The 21,522-nt window shown below is 47.0% G+C and overlaps 1 protein-coding gene across 1 annotated transcript; it reads left to right on the forward strand.

Moving 5' to 3' along the window:
• Positions 1-12,703: 12,703 nt before the first annotated feature.
• Map10 (microtubule associated protein 10) lies at positions 12,704-15,631 on the forward strand. Its single transcript, XM_038313101.2, has one exon. The coding sequence runs from the start codon at positions 12,776-12,778 to the stop codon at positions 15,386-15,388; it is 2,613 nt and encodes an 870-aa protein (XP_038169029.1). The 5' UTR covers positions 12,704-12,775; the 3' UTR covers positions 15,389-15,631.
• The last annotated feature ends 5,891 nt before the right edge of the window (positions 15,632-21,522 follow it).

Raw genomic sequence — 21,522 nt, forward strand, 5'->3', positions numbered from 1 at the left:
GGCTGGGGACTAAACTGAATGCTGGGAGAAAGGAGTCAAAGAGAAGCCATGTAGCCCCTCCGGAGACAGATGCCTGAACTTTATCAGGTAAGCTGCTTCCTCGTGGCAATAAACAGATTAATAGAAATGGCTTAAATTAATATGTAAGAGCTAGCAGATAAGAAGTTAGAGCTAATAGGCCAAGCAGTGTTTTAAACAATATAGTTTCTGTGTGATTATTTCAGGGCTGAACAGCCAAGAACCAATAAGCAGCCTCCTTACAACACCATTAAGGTTCTAGAAGAAAATAAATCAAGCCTCAGGAAGGTCCTGAAGCTTACAAGACTCACAACGCCCCCTCCTCGGGGGTCTATAAGCAGTAGCAGATACTGTGGGAGACGAAACTATTAGCTGAGCTGCCTAAAACTCCAGGATGTAGCTGTCCTGCATTGTCTTCCATGCTGGGATGACCTTTCCAGTGATGTAGCTGCCTTCAAGGCACCATGTTTCTGTAAGTAACCCCCATAAACAGATTTAGTTGTTACGCCCAAGTTTCTAGTCCCCAAATGAATTAATTCACAGAGCCAGATTTCCGATGCAAATTACATGAGGGTTTTTTTTTAAAAAATAATATTCAAACTTGAGTTTAGACTCCACCTCCACCACATCAACTCAGTGACTGAGGGAAGTGCAGCCCCAAGCCGGGGAAAGGGGAGAATTTTCAAAGGGGAAACACCATAGTTAGGGGGCTTCAAGTTTTGTCGTCTTGGGATTGGGTGAGGAGTACATAGGATAAGGTAGTTTCTGAAACCATTGGTCAGTTTTGGGGCACAAAAAGCTAACAAAGAGTCATAAATTACTGACAAGGTATCTTCAAGGACAGGATGTCTCTCAAGAACATCTGGACCTCATTAAATTTTATGGTCCTGCTCCCTATCTTAATTGGCCATTTTTAGGGTATCTGTTCAGATTTCTGCTATGGCAGCACATTTCTGAGGTTGAGATCATCCACCCCCCCAGCTCATTATATGGCTTAGGATGAAGCCCCTTCTTTAAAATGGAGTTTGCAAAGTCAGGTCCTCACCTTAGTAAGGTAGACTTGGGAGCATTCACTTTTTTGTCTATTGTGGGTGCACTGTCATTTATTTTAATATGTGCATCAATTCACCTAACACTTTTGTGGGTATTGTTATTCTGGTTCTACAGAAGAAATGGAAACAGAGGAAAGCACACCACTTGCGAGGTGGGGGGAACTGGATTTAGACTTGTGCTTTGCAGCCAGAAAGGAGTAGCTCCCCAAGTTAGGACTAGAATCCCTGGAAGGTCTGCTACAGACCACAGTCTCTACTCGTGGATTTCCAGACACAGGAAAGTCAGAGATAGGATTTGAACCCCTGAACCTCCAACAGCTTCCATCTGGTACTGATGCAGCTGCTCCAGGGATGCCTCTTACAGCTCCCACCATGTGAGACACTGTCCGTTTCCCACATATAGAATCCTAAGTTTTCAAACACTGTCTGTAAACAGAGACTGCTCGTTTGTTTCCCGGCCACCCTGACCCAAATAATCACACAAAACCCTGTTAATTACAACACCGCTTGGCCAATAGCTTAGGCATATTCCTGGCTAACTCTTATATCTCAAATTGCCCAGTTTTATTAATCTATGTACCGCCACTGGGCTGTGCCCTACTGGTAAGATTTTCCAGCATCTTTTTCCTTTGGCAGCTACATGGTGTCTCCCTGACTCTGCCTACTCTCTCTCTCTCTATAACCCTTCCAGCCTGGCTATAATCCACCGTTCCATAGGCTGAAGCAGCTTTATTCATTAACCAATAAAAGCAACACATATACAGAAGGACTTCCCACATCAACTGTCTTTGCAGGAACGACTCTCCAGGAGTTCTTGGCACACATCGCTACCAGACTCTTGTACCTCTTGTGCATAGCTCCTCTCCACTGCACCTGTGCAGCCAAACATCCTGCGTCCCTGTCCGTTGGGAGAGCGCAGCATCGCCTTCCTCAGATGAACTGATAGACAAGGGTCAGTGTGCTTGAGGGACACACGTTCACTAGCCATCTATGTGAAACTTAGAAGAGAGCATCAAGACAGTGAGATTGCTCAGTGGTTAAAAGCACGAGCCGTGCAAGCCTGACCTGCTAAGTTTCATGCCCAGGAATCACTCCCAAAGCCACCCTCTGGCCTTCGTAATGTGCTGTAGGAATGCAGGCGCCTGTACTCACACAGTGAAAGCAAAAATAAAAACTAACAGAAAAGCTGTCTGTAGTAAAGTCTGCTAGAAAAGGCTCCACACAGCCTCCCACGGCACTCAGAAGTTGCTAACCAGATATAGAGACGGCACCCACAATTAAAACAGCGATGACGGTGCCTGTCGTCCCTTCCAGTATTGAAACGCATAAAGTAATCTGTTGGAGATGTTTTAGAGTGAATCTTCTATCCTCTCATTAATTCATCGTTAATATTTACCTATTTAATATTTAACAGGACCACGGTTTGCACTGGCAGACACAGACACCATCCTAATTGTTGTAATGTCAGTCACTGATGGTTTTACCATCCATCCATTCCCGGGGAACTGCAGTCTTTCCCGCCCGTTTAGCAGTTGGTTTTTGCATCATCTCTGTGAAGTAAAATGATCTAGTGAGCCGCTGTGGCCAGGATGGACCCTGGAGCACAAGGACCCGAGGGTCGGCTCTGCCCCAAGCAGGACTTACACCCTGGGCCTCTTCCAAATTGTTCTGCGAAACAACTTTGTCTCTCAGGGACTGTGTGTCCTAGGCTACTATGGCAAAATACTTACCTGTAACTTTATTTTGCACAGAGAAAAAAATAACAATAAGGAAGTTAAAAGTGACTGTCTGTTTTGGTTCTCTGAGGATTGCAGACAGGATGTCTGCTGCTCGAACCTGGAATCTTGAGCAGGGGAGCTGGAATGCGTCTCCAAGGACTCTGGAATAGACAACACCTGGAAGATGATGTTCCAGTCTGTGAGTGGTGAGGGGACCGTGTGCACCGTGGGGCTGTAATGCTATCGTTCATTTTCCTCAGTGTGCTGAGTCTCTGGACTGATGGACAGACTCGTGCTTGGCTTCTTACCTGGACCACCCTTAGGCTGTGCTTGTTGCTTGCCCACTCGAGCACTTCCAGAGCCAAGGTGGCACCTGACCTCATGCCAGTTGGAAGATGACCCCATGCCAATTGGATGATGACCTCATGCCAGTTGGAAGATGACCCCATGCCAATTGGATGATGACCCCATGCCAGTTGGATGATGACCTCATGCCAGTTGGATGAAGACCCCATGCCAGTTGGATGATGACCTCATGCCAGTTGGATGATGACCCCATGCCAGTTGGATGATGACCTCATGCCAGTTGGATGATGACCCCATGCCAGTTGGATGATGACCTCATGGCACTTGGAAGATGACCTCATGCCAGTTGGAAAATGACCTCATGCCAGTTGGAAGATGACCTCATGCCAGTTGGAAGATGACCCCATGCCAGTTGGAAGATGATCCCATGCCAGTTGGATGATGATCTCAGGCCAGTTAGATGATGATCACCTATGGTTGCACTGACCGTGTTATGGCACTAGTCAGATATCAGAAATGCAGTCTGATCAACAGAAGACAGCACAAAAAACAAATGAAGACAAACAAAGCAGGGAACCTAAAAAGAGTAATTTGTCATAGGTGTTCACAATGCCCAAATTGATGCAAATACAATTCACTTTACACATGCAAACTTTACCTTTTCAACATATTGAATATTCATTTTGCTGCTCAGAGAGCCAGCTTAAATGGCTTCTGCACTGACTGTCACTTAAATATGAAAACCCAGTGAAGCCACTATTTGGTGCAGTCTGTAAGTTACCTGTTGTAGAGGAGGCTGCCCCAGTTCCAAGTGTGCAGCAGCAGGTCTATGTCAAGCAATTAAGCAGTTTGTAACACGCTGCTTACAAACATCATTTAAATGCTCAGCCTCCTGAAAGGGCCAGAGCTCATGCTAGCAGTGTGGCCCATGGTTGAGAAGCCACCGTTTCAAAGCCACGTGGCTTTTATTGCACCTCTCTTAAAGCAGCCCACCCTTGCTTGCCATGAGCCCATCTAGAAAAAAAAATGTGGCTACCAAAAACCATGCTTAACTCTGTTCTTTTGTGTCTAGAATTCCTTTTTAAGCTTTCTCGGTTTTTATGTGGATGTAGTTACCCATGTTGACAGTGCCAACTTGTTGCGGAGGAGGCTGCTTGTTTCCTTCTCGGCTGCTTAGCCCCCAAATAATCACACAGAAACTGTCTTAATTAAATCACGGCTTGGCCCATTAGCTCTAGCTTCTTATTGGCTAACTCTTACATATTAATTTAACCCATTTCTGTTCATCTGTATATTGCTACGTGGCTGTGGCTTACCAGTTAAAGTTTTGGTGTCTGTCTCTGGTGAGGCTACGTGGTTTCTCTCTGACTCCACTTCTTTCTCCCAGCATTCAGCTTAGTTTTTCCCTGCCTAGCTCTGTTCCCCTATAGCTCTTCTCTAGGCCCAAAACAGTTTTTTTTTTTATTTATCAGTGGTATTCACATTATACAGAGGGGAATCCCACATCAGTTACCTAGGGATTGTAGAGAAGCAACATTTTGGAGAGCCTAACCTCATGGCTTTGATCCAATTAAGCATCCAGTGTGGTGTTTATTAGAGATAATAAAAGCAAGAAAGAGAGTGGAGTGTGTGGCACAGAACTACCATCCCAGCAGTTGCAAGGCTGACGTTGGAGGATAGTGATGACTGTAGCCAGCCTGGAATACACAGTGAGTCTGCGTTGAAGAAATAAAATACCAATGAAATAAAAGCCTGTGGAGGCCCCAAAATTTGAGCCTATTTTCACCTTGTCTGAAGGCCAGAGAGTTTCAGCTTGTTCAAAATCGCGGCTACACATCCTGACCTATCGTGTGGTTATTTGGTCTCTTTGAGTTAGATGACCTGTACAGGTAGATCAATGGTCAGGATATTCAAGCATACTTCTGCTCCTTCTTTTGAAATAGGGGGTTTCATCTTGGGAGTGGCTGCCTTCGGGATACTTGGTCTAGAATGGGTTCACTGCCTAAATGATGGAATGCTAATGACTTGATGTCACAAAGTATTGAAGCAAGCAACTGTTCTGGTTGTCCTTTATATCCTGTTAAAGCAATCCTTTGTCTTCTTCTCCCTGTGGTATAAAAGTGTGTGGAAAATTAAATGCAGGGTAATTTCAGTATTCACTGGAACTCCCTCCCAATACTATCCTATGTTTCTGTTTTATTATTTCTACTCATGTCTTTGTTTGCTTTATATTTTTCTAATACTCATGTCCCTACCCTGGTAAGGGTTGAAGCATGGTCCCAAACAAACCCTAAAAATGAAAATGACAGTTTTCACGCCATCTGTAATTCATCTTGCTTAGAACAAACCTGAATTCCTAATTTGTGCGCCAATACGTTTAAGAAGTTAGTAAGATCACAGCTGAAATAAAAAAAAAACTGTACAGAACCTAAATTGCAATTCAGATTTATAGTAAACATTTTCATAAGAACATACACAGTATTGGGGAAAAGGTGTCTAAAAGTAGGTCATACAAATTTCCTTAGGGAAGATCAGGAAATAAAAAAAAGCAAAAATACCTATGCAAAAATATTCATAAGCAGTATGACTTCAAGGTGAGGACAGAAAGATCTAGGATGGTGTGAGGAAAGGAAATACGTGAGCTTTGTCTCACAGAAGAGGCGTTTGCCAGCTCTTACACATGCTTTGGCTTTTGAGAAGAAGAAGATTCATTCACAAACAAATCAAAATTAATCACTGTTTACCTAAAGATATTTTAAGAGATTGCTAAAAAAAAAATTAAGCTAAGAGTGTCTTTAAAAGAACAGGAAAAAGCTGGGCAGTGGTGGCGCACACCTTTAATCCCAGCGTGCAGGAGACAGAGGCAGGCAGATCTCCATGAGTTCGAGGCCAGCCTGGCCTACAAGAGCTAGTTCCAGGACAGCTAGGACTGTTACACAGAGAAACCCTGTCTCAAAACAAAACAAAACAAAACAAAACAAAACAAAACAGGAAAGAGTCAGCATGAGGAGCATGGTGGGGAGGGTGTCCCATCAGCAAACATGAGGACCCTAGTTAAATTCCTAGAATCCATGTGAAAAATGCCAGCGTGATGCCATGTGTTTGTAATCCCAGGGAGGCAGAGGCAGCATGATCCCTGGAGGCTCAGCAGCCTGCCAGTCTAGAGTCACCGGTGACCTCCTGGACAATGAGAGAACCTGTCCCAAAGGTGGTAGTGCTCCTGAGGATGACACTGAGGTGGTCCTCTGCTCTCCACATGCGCTTGTACACCTGTATGTATGTACATATGTGCACATGTATGTACAGGTGCACAAGCATGTAATGAAGAGAGGGAGGGAGTGAGGAAGGACAGAGGGGGAGGAATGCTGAAAGGAAGGGAAGAATGTTAAACTAAGGGGCTCACAGGCATTCTAGCAAGCAGAAGAGGCAGAAACACCCAAGACAAGCAGGAATCAGTGGGAGAGAGGGCATAGCACCTCCTGCTCTTCGGGACTCCTTGATTAGCTGTACGCACACCCAGTACTGAAAGTGGACCGGAAGGACTTAGTTCTTACATTCAGAGGGACACTTGGCATGCTAGTCCTCACCTTCTATTCTATTTTAAGATGGGATAGTCACTGCTTCTTATGCCGGGCTTAACTTGCAAGGCAGTTAGGTACAAGGAGGAAAGAAAGGTCACTTTCAGGCAGAGCTACCAGGGGATACTTGAGCAGATAGGAGTTGTGAGATCTCTGGAGAGGGGCATGCTTGGTGGAGGGTCCCAAACCATCAACATCAGTGCTTCAGGAAGGGGAAGGGAACAGGGGCCAGCCAAGAGTAGACACAGAGGCGGGAAGGCTGGTCAGGTCTGAGGTCCCCATCACTAAGGAGATGGATTGATGCTATTGTAATTTAAAACCATTGCGTACTCAGCATTTACATTTGCTGTGTGTAAAGCTTGGGCCAGCTGAGCCAAATCTCTTTTTGAAGTTCCAGCTGGAGAAGTCTCAATACACACATGTAGACTTTTAAAGGGAAAATAAACTTTTGAATGCAAATTGCAGCTATCAACCTAAAATAGTTGGTGGGAAGTTTGGGTGAATCAAAGGGCTGCCTGTGCACCAGAGGGGTGAGCTGGGGAGGGGCTCCTGTTGCTATATTTACACAGACCCACCCCTCTTCTTCAAGTGGCTGGCACGGAGAAATGAGTGAGGCAAGAATTCCAGATATGCTTGGCCTTTCAGATCTATAAATGGAATACTGGCTATTTATATGTGGCCTACTTACAAACACCCTTTATGAAGTGCCTACCTGGGGCAGTCGGCACAATCGGATAGGCCAGAACTTCACAGCTCCTGCCAGGAAAGGAAACGTCCTAATGCTGAGAGGATGGCTCAGTGGGTAGAGCACCTGCTACATAAAGCATGATGACCTCTGTTTGGCTTCTCAGAACACGCAGAGGTCAGACCCAGTAGCACAAGGTAATCTTAGCACACTCCTACTGGGAGACAGGAAGGAGACAGCACATGCTCTGGAAGGTTGAAGGCCAGGTAGCCTGGCATAAGAAGCAGTGACTACCCCATCTCGAAACAGAGAAGGTGAGGACTGGCGTGCCAAGGTCCCTCTAAATGTTAGAAGTAAGTCCTTGTGGTCCACTCTCAGTATGGGGTGTGCATACAGCTAATCAAAGAGTCCCGGTGAGCAGGAGGCACTACGCCCTCTCCACACTGATTCCAGCTTGTATCACAACACTTGAGAGTGGTTGGGAAGTTTGGGGCCATCTGCTATTTGACTGAGAAAAGGGGATGTTCTCAAGCCCCCAAATATTCATGGAATAGCAATTTGGTCTTAAGGTAGTCTGGAGTATATGGCATTGCATATCAAAAAGAGAAGACCCTGCCGTCCAATAAAATGGGGAATTTGGGAAGTGGGCTATGCTAGATTGTGGTTTTCTAAAGCACCAGCCCATGAGAATAAGAGAGCAGTAATTCCTCCAGATGGGAACGTTAGGGACTGGAGAAATAGCTTAGCAGGGAGAGGCACTTATTGCTCAGGGTTCAACTCCTGAGGTTCACAATCGTCTGTAACTCCAGTTTAAGGGAGTCAGGATGCCTTCTTCTGATCTCTATGGGTACTGGGCACACAGTTCGTACAGCAAGTAAAACACATACACACACACAAAATCAACAAAATAAACAAACTATCAATTTTGTCAAATGAACATACAAGCCATCTTTGCCTTTTATGTTGGTGTCCCATTCTCCTCTGCTTTCACTGGTCTGTAATCTGTTACCTGGTGAGAGTCTTCAGCCACCACGACACACACCACAAAGAGCACACACGCACAATACAGCACACATGCACACACACAAAGCACATACACACAGCACACACACTCCACAGCACACACACAGAGCACATATACACAGCACACACACTACACAGAGAGCACACAGAGCACACACACACAGAGCACATATACACAGCAACACACTACACAGAGAGCACACACAGAGCACACACACATACATAGCACGCACACACACACACACACACACACACACACACAAAGATAAACAGTTTCCCCAGCAACACACCATTACAACCATCACAGGCCCTAGAGGGTTTTGACAGCACTGGCTTCCAGTACATGATGCTCAGTCATTTGTGGTTGACTGACTGGTGAAACCAAAAATACTACTGTTTCATTTAAACATTCAAGTGCTCACACAAGTGCAGAAAATAACACCCTGGGGACCAGCAAGATGGTAAGGACAGAGAGACAGGCAGTGGGTATCCGTAATTCCCTCTCTTTTAGTCAGGAGACGGAAAGCAGAGACAAGAGAACCCCCTAGAAGCCTACAGGAGACCTAGTCTGGAGTATGTGGCACTGTAGAATCAGCAATAGAAGAGCCCAAAAGTTGTCCTCTGACCTCCAGGCACGTGCCATGAACAGATGTGTGTGTACACAGACATACAAGTCGTTACCCGCCCCCCCCCCCATAATAATAAAGAAAATGACACTATGAACTTTCACATGCTTCTTTACGGATGCAGCAATGAAGACTTTGGCTGAGGATGTAACTTAGTGGGTAGAGCATGCCTAGCATCCTATAGGCTCCATGTTCACCTGAAATGGGATCGGGGAAACACACAAACCTGCAATATAATCCTTACAGCTCCAGCGACAGAAGCTGGAGGACCAGGACTCAAAGCTCACCCTCAGCATCAGTCAGTTCAGAGCCTGCCTGGGCTGCCTGGACCCTGCCCTACAACAAAAGGTAGATCAGTCCTCTTAAAATAAAAAATTGAAAGGATATCATCAGATTTGCATTCTCTCTGCCATTTTTGTTTCCATCCAAAAGCAATTACAAAGCAAGTCCCAAGCAGAGTGTAGCGGTGGTGATGACTGTGATCCCACTTGGGAGGTGGAGGCAGGAGGATGAGAATTCAAGGCCATTGCTTGGGGCCTGGTCTGGCTTTCCTGAGACCCTGTCTCAAGAAAAATTTCAGGCTGTCATTTTCTCCCAATCAACTTCTTCCTCTTTTGTCTCTTGTCTGAGAATATCTTCTTAGATAACCTTCACAGCACTTACACGCTTAATCTTAATAATTCCTTCATATCGTCATCTGATACTGTTTCTTACCAAACTCTCTCAGGGTCGCAAACGTCTTTTTGCTTAGCTGGGTTGTTCAAGCCCAAGGACAAGGAAGGTGGCAGGCTACATTTCACAGCTGCATCTCGTATTGGGGCGTTATCCTGTGCACCTGCCCTTCGCTATGCTTTTTTCTGTTTGAAAGGGACCAAGCTAGGTGTGATGGCAGATGCCTGTGATCCTAGCCCTGGAGGCTGAGATGGGTGGATCACAAATCAAACCTGGGAGGCGAAGGAGACCCTGCTGTCTCAAAGGCAAACATCAGGTTGATTTTCTTGTAGGATAAACCATGCCTTGCATTTGTCTTTGCTTCCTCTGAGGCTTTTTTTAATGGTCCCTTTGTGTCCCAAACCATCTTTTTGAGTTGGGTGTTGTTAGTTTCCTACATTTAGCCATCTTTCTAAAGATGGGAAGAACACTATTACAGCCTGAGCACCTGCTGTCATGTGAATGCAATTATTCTATTATCCTCTCCAGGTTGGGTTCCTTAGCGTTCTCCTGAGTCAGTCAGCAATCTGGCAAGGACCTGCATCTCCTGGTATTGTGCCTGTGGACACCGATGCTTCACAGTTGGCGGTCACCTGCATCCTCCTCTCCACATCACCTTGAGAATGTAACAGAGGGAGCAATGGCTGTGTGATGGCATGGATATCTTTCTACTCTATCCAGGATACCATTCTGCTCCTTACAAAATTCTCCCAGCAATATGGCCACTGACAATGAGCCAGTGGCCTGAGGGTGATAAGCACAGGGCATAGCAGGCCATCAACCAACCACCTCCCAAATCATGTCATGGAGATTTATTATTAGTTATGAATGTTTGGCCTAGCTTAAGGTAATTTCTGGCTAGCTCTTTTAACATAAACTAACTTGTTTCTCTTTATCTACCTTTTGCTTTTGGGATTTTTACTTCTCTTTCCTTCTATATATCTTACTTTCACTGTCTCTTGTGCCTGGCTGGCTGGTGGTCGCCTGGCTTCTTGCCCTGGGCATGTCCCTCTCTTTCTCCCTCATTCTATTCTCCTTCTTCCTTCTTGTTCTTTCCTCTCCTATTTATTCTCTCTGCCTGACAGCCCTGCCTATCCTTCTCCTGCCTAGCTATTAACTGTCCACCTTTTTATTAGACCAATCAGGTGCCTTAGGCAGGCAAGGTGAAACAAATGGAACACATCTTACATAATTAAACACACATCCTTTCATCATTAAACAAATACAGCATAAACAAATGTTACAATCTTTACATAGTTAAAATAACATTCCACAACACAAGGAATGTCTGCCTCAGAATCACCCACAACAGGAGTGACCCACAACGTGTGGACTTTGCCTTAGTAAATAGGAAGGGAGACTCAGAATCTGCATAATATATGAGACACAGGTTGGCAATCTGTGAAACAGCCTGGAAGCTGTGGAGCCTGGGAACTTGGACCTGAGTGGCAAAAAAAAAAAAAAAAAAAAAAAAAAAAATCACAAACTAGGCTGCACTAACTTCCTTGGTGTGCAGCCTGTACACTATAGGATTCCAGTGGCCAAGGTTTCTTTCACTGACTGCTCCTCCCCTACATACACACCAATATCATTTGCCTTACTGACGGAACCAATAACTTCCTCCCCTCTCATGGTGGTGGTATTGAGGACTGCACGCAGGACTTAGCGTTTGTGAAGCAAGCACTCTACTGTGGAGCTGATCCCCAGCCCAGACCCTGTACTTTTCAATGCCTTAAATTATTTCATGACGCCTCTCTCCCTGCCCCCTTGTCGGTTCCCTGTATTATACAGTCAACTCTACAGTTTGTGGGTTCCCATCCATTTTAGTTTGGTTGTTTATTGCTGTGAAGAGACACTATGACCACAGCAACTCTTACAACGAAAACATTTAATTGAGGGGGTGGCTCGCTTACAGTTTCAGAGGTTCAGTCCATAATGATCGTGAAGGGGAGCATGGCGGCATGCAGGCAGACCTGGTGCTGGATGTGCCGGCTGCCAGCGGTCGGAGGGGTTACGAAATAACCACGATAGTCCTTTTATAATTACTCAATTTTAATACAAGGGGAGATAAGGAAACTTACAGAACCAGGGTCCAGAGGAGCAGAAGGTGCGCGGGGGAGAGCAAAGAACGGGGGTCCTTCCGGCGCCCCGATCCTATTTAAGGGGAATGCTACCCCGCTGGAGCAGCCATGCCCCTGAACGCAGGGATTGGGCCAGCTGCCCCAACAGCTGGAGCTGAGTGCTATATCTTGCAAGCAACAGGAAGTCGACCGACAGCTACATTGAGGGAAGCTTGAGAAAAAAGATTTCAAAGTCCACCCCCATATTGACACTTCCTCCAACAAGGCCATACTTCCTAATAGTGTCACTCTCTTTGGGGGCCGTTTTCTTTCAAGAGCATTCTGGATAGACTAACATAACAGACTCTTTCTGAAGACAAACCAGGGTGGTCAGAAGTCAGGATGGGAGATGAGGACTTTGATCAGGGTTAGGGTGTGTTGTTCCGGTTACATCCAGAGTCGTTCTGCGCCTGGGCGACGCAAGGTTGTCAGGGTGGAGCCTGAGGTCAAACCTCCTGAGAAGAAGGCTTCAAGAAGGAGGAAGAAGTTTAGTGAGGGCAGTGTCGCCTGGTAGTGATCACTGTGTGTCAGGAAAAAAGAAGAGACAAAGGAGACAGTGACAGAGAACATCGCACCGCCTCTGACAGGTCAGCGCTTTCTTTGCATGCACAGCAACCACAAAGAAGGCTGCCTTGGACACCTGGTCACCAGGCTCTGAGACTTGAAATGGGCAGAATGGTCCATTTATTCCCAATATATGATCCATAATGATGTGGGATCTGTAGTGATACAATATAAAATTTCTAAAAATACTGTTTTGCCACATCTGCTCTCTTAGCATCTTCTAGTTGCTCCAACCCAAGACTGAAGGCAACGGAGCTCACAGTCACATCCCAGGAGCAGCCAATCAAATCTCGCGAGAGAGCAATCGTCTACGGGACTCTCGCTCTGGCTTCCAGCTGGCTGGTGGGCTGGTGGCGTCGCCCAGGGCAACGGCGATGGCGGCCACGGCGGCTGGGCGGCTGTTCTCGCTGGAGCTGCTGGTGGATTGGGTGCGGCTGGAGATCGGGCTGGCGCCATGCGCCGGGGACCCCGCTGTGGCGTTTCGCCTGCTGGACTTCCCGCCGCTGCTCGTTCTCCCGCCTGCCGCTTCTGCCCGGGAGCCCCGGAGCGGCACCATCGACTTCGGACGCGGCAAGGCCTGCCTACTACGCCTGCGCCCTGCCGCCCTGCGTCGCCCGCGCCTGCGCGCAGCGGTGCTGCAGCTACCCGAGGGTCCTGCATCTGCACCGTGCATAGTGGGGGCTTGCGACATCCCGCTCGTCTCCTCCCAGGGCCGACGCAGTAAATACACCCTGCGCGGTCCGGCGGCCGAGCGCGTCGGGGAATTGGCGCTCTTCTACCGCCTAACCGACCTGGGACGCTTTCCCCCAGAGGTTCCGGAGCAGCAGGGCCCGCTGAGCCCTGAGAGTATCACCTCCGAGGCCATGGAGGTGTGGGAGCCACCTACCCAGGAGACCTCGAAGCCATGCACCAGAGAAGCCACTGTCAGATGCCTGCAGTGTGCCTCAGATGTACGCCGCTTGGAGGCCACAGAGCCATGCACCAAGGATACCAATAGCTGGTCTGCAGGGGACTCAGATCCCTCAGCTGTCCAGAAGACCTGGGAAGAAGCCGTCTTACACAGCAAGGCCAGCTCTGGGGACATGGCTTCTGCCCCTTGTTCACCGGCTCCCAGTGGGAGGACTGCCAGCCCCCTCAGCCCGGAGGTCACCGAGCTGGACTTTGAAACCAACACCTTTTGCCCTCCTCCTCTGTATTACACTCACCTGATTCAGAAAAAGACACCCCCTGCCAGGGTTGAAATCACTATTGAGCCTCAGAGAAACGGACCTGAGGAGCCGGATGGCATTTACCCCGAAACTAAACCTGTTTGTCCTCCCATACATCTGGTGAAACATATAAGATCTGCAATGGAGGAGAGCCCTCCAGTGCTTCTCGATCCTCCCCAGACACAGGGTCCAGGTGCAGCGAATGAGGTTGCGTGTCCCCAGACTGAACAGAATACAGCCAATGCATTAAGACAGCTGCCACTCTTGAACGCTTTGCTGATTGAGCTGTCCTTGCTGTGCAACCAGCCCGTGGCAAGTCCTGCTCAGGTTCACCCCCACTTGGCCTGGTTGTACAGAGGTGAACACAAGGGACCAGAGCCTTCTGCCAAGTCCACATCTCGGTCAGAGTCAAAGAGCAACAAACTTTCTATGAGAGAAAGTGAAAAGCTCCTGAGTCTTCAGCCTAAAAAGAACTCTAAAGGTAAACCTTCAGAGAAGATTAGTGGGAGCCCTCCCCCGAGAGTGGCAAAGGGGAGGCTGCTCTATGGCTTAACAAACACCCTAAGACTGCGTCTAAAGCAGACAAACCCCGACATGCTGGTTGTCCATGAAAAGAGAGAACAGTACAGAAAGTCACAAATACAAACTGGGGGACCAAAATTCTGGGTCCCATCGTGGAAAGGGAAAATACCAAGCTTGGCAACACAAAGCCAGATGCCACCACAGCCGCCCGAGGAGAAGCCTTCCGACTCCAGTTTGTCTTTTGCTGAAGGTAGTGATACTTCAAAGCAAATCAGTGCATGCTTTGATGAGCCAAGTACATCTAAAGCAGTGAAATGGAGCCAGGCTGTTAGAAAAGAAACAGTCGGGCAGAGTGAGAACAGAACCAGCGACTCTTGGTTGGAAGCAGGTGTGGGCCCTGCAGAGTCCATCATCCCAGCAAGATTCCCTCCTTCACATATCCTGGGAGGAGCATCCAAAATGCTGGTCCAAAGCCCAGGGCTTTCCCGACAGGATCCTGCTGTTGACCAATCTGTGGAGGAGGGGAAAGATGGTAGCCATGTCAAAGTCACGGACCTTGTGACTTCTGATGCAGGGGTCAACAGAGCAGCCAGTAGAGACAGTTCCTGCAAGAGCATCTCAGAGCTAGAGTACCAGGAAGAGTTAGCCAGCCCTTGCTATTCTGAAGACTTCTGCATGACTGAGAACAACAGCAGAAGTCTGCTGGCTCCTGGCTCCGGCACAGGGGCAGAAAATGCCCAGCACTGTTCACAGGCAAGCAAGTCCAGCGAGGCAAGGCTGTCCACAAGGAAAACCAGCAGCGAGCTGAGCGTGCTCAGCCCTCCCTTCTCTGCTGGCTCCCCAGTGTGCTCCCATAAGCGATCCCATGTACTGAAGACTCCCTGTAGGAGTCTGGAGGAAGCCTCCAGTAGCTCCACCAGCGACTTCTCATCACAGTGGACAAATGAAAAGGAGAACAAGGCAGATGCACTGAGTACAGGTAGTTCAAAGGTCATGAGGACAGGTCGGGATAGTTCCACTAAACTTAAAGGAGGAGCTGGCCGCAGGTCCTCTGAGAAAAGCCAGTCACCAAGGACATCGCAAGTGAGTTCTTATGAACCGTCCAATCTGTCTGAGCTAGAACTCAAGGGCTTCGACAACAGCGAGTCAGCTGACTTCCAAGAGGAGGAAGATGACCTTGGGCCACTGAACTTCTCCAAACAGTACAGAGACATCTGTGAATTAGTAATAAATAAACTTCCAGGATACACCGTGTGAAGTATGCTGCTTTTGAAAGCTAGTTTCTAACTGATGAGCGCTGATCATGAAGAAACGTTATAACTCCTACATAAACTTAGTGCGTAACGTCCGTGGTGGTAGGTCTTTTAGGAGATGTACATAGTTTGTCTTTGATGTTTAGTGCCTTACCCTTCAAGCCGATCCTAATCTGAGTCACTGTTAAGCTTAGAACGATTCCTTTGTGAGATGCTCACGATTAAAAGTATGTTTGTATACTCTGCAGATATTGGCCTCGCAGTGCAGATTAATCTAAAGTCGGCGTTCTAGGCACTGTTGTAGAAAGAAGCGCTTGTGCGAGAGCTCAGCACCGGTTCTTAATGGGAACAAATCTGGTAACGGATGTGTTAGAGTGTGAGGTGCAGAGGGGATTGTGACCGCCTGCTGCTACGTGCTTTTGGCTTACGGACCTTCGTGACACCCTGTCCTCTTATTGTTTAGTCTTCCTTTTGTATGAATATACTCCGTTTGCACTGATTTGAACTTAGGTTTCTTGATGACCCCTGTCTTGTTTTACACACCAATATTACCTTTTTTTTTTTTAACTTATGAAGTTGCTGAATAAAAGCCTTGGCAGTTAAAATGCTAACTAAAGGCTGTAGCACAGACACTTAACAAGAAGCATGGACTCTCCCTAATGGAAACGTATTTGGGTAATATGTTAGTTTCACTGAGTTTAAACAGCCTTCAAGTATACTCCAGCATTTAGGGGAACAAAGTCAGGCTTCATCCCGTGTAGTTTTGTGAAGAGGAGTTTAGTTTACGTCGTGTTTTCAGGTTGCTCAGTGTTCGTTTGTAACGTGGAAAAGCTGGTTACCATAAACCCTCGCCATTGGTTCTGTGAGGTGTCCATTTCATGCTGTGTTCAGATACTTGTAGGCATTTTCATAAGCTCTGTTACACTGTAACTTTAAGACTTTTTAATGTAGCTGATGCTTTGGGACCTGTGAGACAAAGCCCTGATTTTCCTTTTATTACATAAATTATTATAAACAATTACACAGTTATATGAGCATATTTGGAGTGACTGATCCTAGAAAGGATTTACAGTGATGATGATAAGGGGCCATTGTGGATACATGAGTGGAGACGGGCGTGAGCTTGGCGTTCCTGGGAGAGAGAATGGCATCTGGATGGTGATGTTATGTTTACACCACAGTGGCATAAAGTCAGTTTGCTGCACAAGGAAAGTTCCAGATTGTAGAGAGACTCAGACTCCCAAGTACACAGTCCGGCAATGGGAGGTGGGATCAGGACAGCCATGGTTATGAGTGAGCATCAGTAAGTCATGGCCTTGGAGTGTTGTAAAATACTGGAAATAATTACTCAGAGCTATAGAAGTTAAGTCTGGAAATGGAAAAGGACTTTATGCTACAAACTGATTTCTCTTTGTCTGTAAATATAAAATCTATGTTGTATTTTGAATCCATAAGACATAGCTTGGTACTCAGACACGAACTGTGCACATTTTTAATGGCATTTTTTTCTCATGGAAAAGGCAACATATAAGTATTAAAAGAATCATCAAAGATAGTGTAGTGGTTTGAATGAGAAACATCTCCCCTAAGTTGTATTTGACCCTTGGTCCTTGGTCTGTTGCATTATTTGAGGAGGTTGTGGAACCTTTTGGAGGTGGAGCCTTGCAGAAGGAAGTACCTCACAGCGTGGGGTACAGCCTTGAAGGAAGTACCTCACAGCATGGGGTGCTTTGAGGGTGTTTAGCTCTGTTCCACTTCTTATTCTCTTTCCTGCCTGGGTGGAAAATGTGACTGATTAGCTTCCTGCTCCCACAGCTACGCTTTCCCTGCCTCTGGGATGGGAACAGGTGAGGGAGGTGACGCCCCAGGTGTAAGGTGAAGGTATAAGAGCTGAGACATTACCCGGTGGGGCAGGGCCAGACCAGGGAGCCTGTCTCTAAAATTGTGTCGCTCATAGGGCTGTTCTAAGGGAGATGCTGTGACCTTGTATTTAAATCACCTGCTACAGTCTGGCCTCCAATATGGCCTTGTGTATTACGAAGCCTGATTTGATTTTACGTGGTTAAAATTACTGAAACACGAGGTCTGGTTTTAGGGTCATGGGTAGGAGACTCTGTCATTTCACGGTAGAACTCAACTATTGCAGCTCAACTTTCCAAACGGGCCGGATAGCAAAACTGACAGAGGTGACAGGGGCTACACCAGTTCTGCGCATGGCACCCAGTGCCTTGGACATGCCTGGCAAGTGCTCTGTCTTAAGCTGCACACGCAGCCCCAGCCCTTGGGACAGAGAGGCAAAGTGAGCCATAAAAACAGTGCTGGTCCTGCCTCTGTATGCAGCTTAGGAGGCGGCTGTCAGCGTTCAGTCCTTTGAACCGTTGCTGTAGATGCAGAGGCCTGGACAGAGACGTACCGCATGTCTATCCCTCGTTCACACGCCGATTGGTGGCAACTTCTCCAGGTAGGAGGAGCGTCTGTAGTGCCCTGTGGCTCCTGATTGAGAGTCACCCTTCACATCCTGGTCTGTGGTTTTTCTTCATGTACAGAGGGCATTGTTAGAGAATTAGACTTAGGGACTAGATTTTGGTTAGCAACAAATGAACAGGTCAAGACTAGAAATTGAAGATGACTTTTTAATTATGACATTTTTGTTGGCAAGGTGAAGAGATGTAACAAAGCAACATAAATTAGATACAGTATTTAAATATGTTGAGTTAAACTGTCCTTGGCGCCAAAGAGCAATCGCTCAGGCTGTTCATGTTTTCATTTGCGTTAAAGCACACAGAGGGATGCAGGATGGCAAGGCTTGTGCGATGGCTCTCATTTTACCCAGACCAGTTCTATGAGAAGTTGCTTGGTCAAGGACCAACATTCTCCCTGCCTGTGCCCGGCACAAACACCTCGGGAGGATTGCCATTGGGCTGCAGTGCCGAGCCTTAAGGAGTCCTGCTTCCGTGTTCCTTAATCGGTACTTAAGTCTGTCAATGCATATCCAATGTAGAGAAAAGGGGATATGTCTTCAAATTCCATTGAACTAGTAGGAGAAGTATGAAATTAAGAATTAATAAGAATTAACCCAGAAAATTAATGAAAATACCAGGGGCAGGAGTTGCCCGCTCAGTGGTAAAATGTCTGCCTAGTGTGTTTGGTCCTGAACCCTGAAACAAAAATAATAGGAATGGGATTTTAAAAATAGAAAATAAAGAGTTTCCGAAAATGAGGATAGCTGCTTCCTGCTTCTGTAGCGTCTTTAATGCTGGACTCCAGCGAAGACAGTTATTCCCGTCGGGCTCTCACTTCTGCGCCTGCAGGCAGTGCACAGCGACACTGCAGGCCGTGCAGCCTCTGAGAATGGGAATGGCTCCAGCTCGCCAACCCCCTTCCTGCCTCTCCCCTCTCACATCATGTCCATGAGCTATGTGGTGTCTGCATTTACCAGCAAGCAAGTAAACGTCCAGGGTGGTCCTCTGACCCAGGCCAGCCCTAATTCCATCCCCCTGGGGACAGTGCCAGACAGTTACTGACTGGCTGTGGGCATGACCCTAAGACTTCCTCCCCTCAAATGCTGATCCCAGAACCCAGATGACTTTCCTTGTGAGTCTAAGCAGCACCTGTGAGCCAGAGTTCCCATGGCCTCCTCCTCCAGCTCTGATCTGCTTGGACAGCACCTAAATTCAGGCACATCCTTGGGGTCACCCCATCCTAGGCTAGGCAGGGGCTGCCCACTCCCGGTCACCTTACTTGCACAGAAATAAATGCTGTCTCTTTGGAGAGACTTTAGGAATTGTAGGGAAGGGAACTGGGCAAAGGCCAAGTATTCATCTGATGATATCACGCCCCCGCTCTGGAAGATCTGGGGATGCCTAGGAACCCAGAGGTCACAGCTTGTAAGGGACTTCTCCAGACTCTTCCTCCTCCATGTGAATTCAGGATAAAGCTGGGTTGTCCATGTTTATATTCCATGACATTTACAGGTTACTGTGTTAGAAACATGTTCCATGACACGGTGTGCAGGACACACCCTCCTGTAACTCTCAGTCCCTTTAAGCACATCTGGTCACACCTCTGCATTTCCTTTTTAGGCCTCATGCCTTTCTTTTACGTTCCAATCAAGCAATTCATGATTTTCTTTCTTTTGCTTCTATTTTTGCTTGTTTGAGAGACAGGGTCTCTCTCTTTGTTATTATGTCTCTCTGGTTGTCCTGGAACTTACTGCTAGACCAGGCTGGCCTCAAACCCGCAGAAATGCACCTGTTCTGCCTTCCAAGTGTTGGGATAAAAAGCCACCACGACTAGGTGGTGACTCATGATTTTCACTGCTAGGTTCTTCTCTTGGTTTTACTTTTTAAAAGTTTTTTTTTTTTCTTAAAGAGAAATCATTAGTGTATGTGGGTATGTGTGAGTGAGTGAAGTCGCCTACAGGGGCCAAACAGGACATCAGACGATCGGAACTGGAGTTACAGGTTGCTGTGAGCTGCCAGTCACGGATACCAGGAACCGAAGTCAGGTCGTCTGCAAGAGCCTTGCCCTAACCATGGAGCGGTCTCTTCAGTTCCTCATTATTACTGTTACTTCTGTTTTTTACATCCCAACTACAGTTCCCCTCCTTACTCCTCTTCCCTCTCCTCCCGGTTTCTCCCCTGTCCCATCCATTCCTTCTCCACTGTTTCTCTTCATAGCTACCAGTCAACCACGGCATATAAAGTTGTAGTGAGACTAGGCACCTCCTCTTCTTTTAAGGCTGGAGGAGACACCCAGTAGGAGGAATGGGTCCCAGAAGCAGGCAACCGAGTCAGAGACAGCCCCTGTTCCCTCTGTTAGGAGTCCCACAAGAAAACCAAGCTACACAACTGTAACATATATACAGAGGTCCTAGGTCAGTCCCATGAGGCTCCCTGGTTGTCAGTTCAGTCTCTATGAGCCCCTGGGAACCCAGGTTAGTTGTTGGGTGAGTTTTCTTGTGGTGCCTTGATTTCACTGGCTCCTACAATCCAGCCTCCCTCTCTTCCACAGGATTCCCCAAGCTCTGCCTAATTTTTGGCTGTGGGTCTCTGTATCTGTTTCTGTCAACTGCTGGATGAAGCCTCTCTGACAGTTGAACTAGGCATCAATCTATGAATTTAGAAAAAAGTCATTAGGAATCATTTCATTGACTATTTTTTTTGTCAGTTGTGTTTGGTTCTGTCCTAGGTCTCTGGGGTACCCACCTCTGGGTCCTGGCCTTCAGGGGTGAGCTCCCTCTCAGGGTATTGGTCTCCAGCTGTGTCAGTCATTAGTTGGCCACTCCCACAATTTCTGCACCATCTTTACCCCAGCACATCTTGTAGGCAGGAAGGACAATTGCAGGTTGAAAGGTTTGTGGCTGGGTTGGTGGCCCAGTTCCTCCTCCACTGGAAGCCTTGCCTGGCTACGGGAGCTGGGAAGTTCTGGCTCTGTATCCCCCATTGCTAACAGTCTTAGCCTCATTGCTAGTTTTTTTAATTGTTGTGGTTTTTTTTATTGTACTTAAACTAGAACATAATCCTCAGGAATTTCATGAGTTCATCTGACCTGTTCACTGTGGTATTTTCTTTATCTTTTTAAAAATTTTTTATTTAAAAGTATTTTTTTTTTCATTTTACATACCAACCACAGTTCCCTCTCCTTCCCCTCCTCCTGCTTCACCCACCACCACCTTCCCACAACCCCACCCCACATCCACTCCTCAGAAGTGCAACACTGTAGTGGCCACTATAGTCAACTATCTTGCTTCCTCCTTTCCTTTTTTTTTTTTTTTTTGAGACAGGTTTTTCATTTATATCTCTGACTGGCTTAGAACTTGCTTTCTAGACCAGGCTACCCAGAACCGGGCCTCTTCTGCGTGGCTCCAGTGCTCTGTAATATAATTGCTTTGAGTGTCTGTAGATCTGGTTTTATCTGGCTGGAGATGCCGAATGGATCCCTGTTTCTGACGTTTTAAAGTTGAGAGCCTTTCACATTATAGTCTGCGTAGAATGCGGAAAGCTTAGAGCTTTAAAATAAAACATTTAAAAGCAAAAAAGGCATTGAGGTTTGGTTTTAGCCACTCTGCTCCGTGACTTAGAGCCACCCCTGTTATCTGTCTTCCTCCCCTCCCCATCTCAGGTATCAGGGGTTGGT

The sequence above is a fragment of the Arvicola amphibius genome, chromosome 15, assembly GCF_903992535.2.
Source record: "Arvicola amphibius chromosome 15, mArvAmp1.2, whole genome shotgun sequence".
Taxonomy (NCBI): Eukaryota; Metazoa; Chordata; class Mammalia; order Rodentia; family Cricetidae; genus Arvicola; species Arvicola amphibius.

What these genes read in the sequence shown, in the direction of transcription:
- Map10 (XM_038313101.2), top strand. Translation starts at nt 12,776, where the DNA reads ATGGCGGCCACGGCGGCTGGGCGGCTGTTCTCGCTGGAGCTGCTGGTG.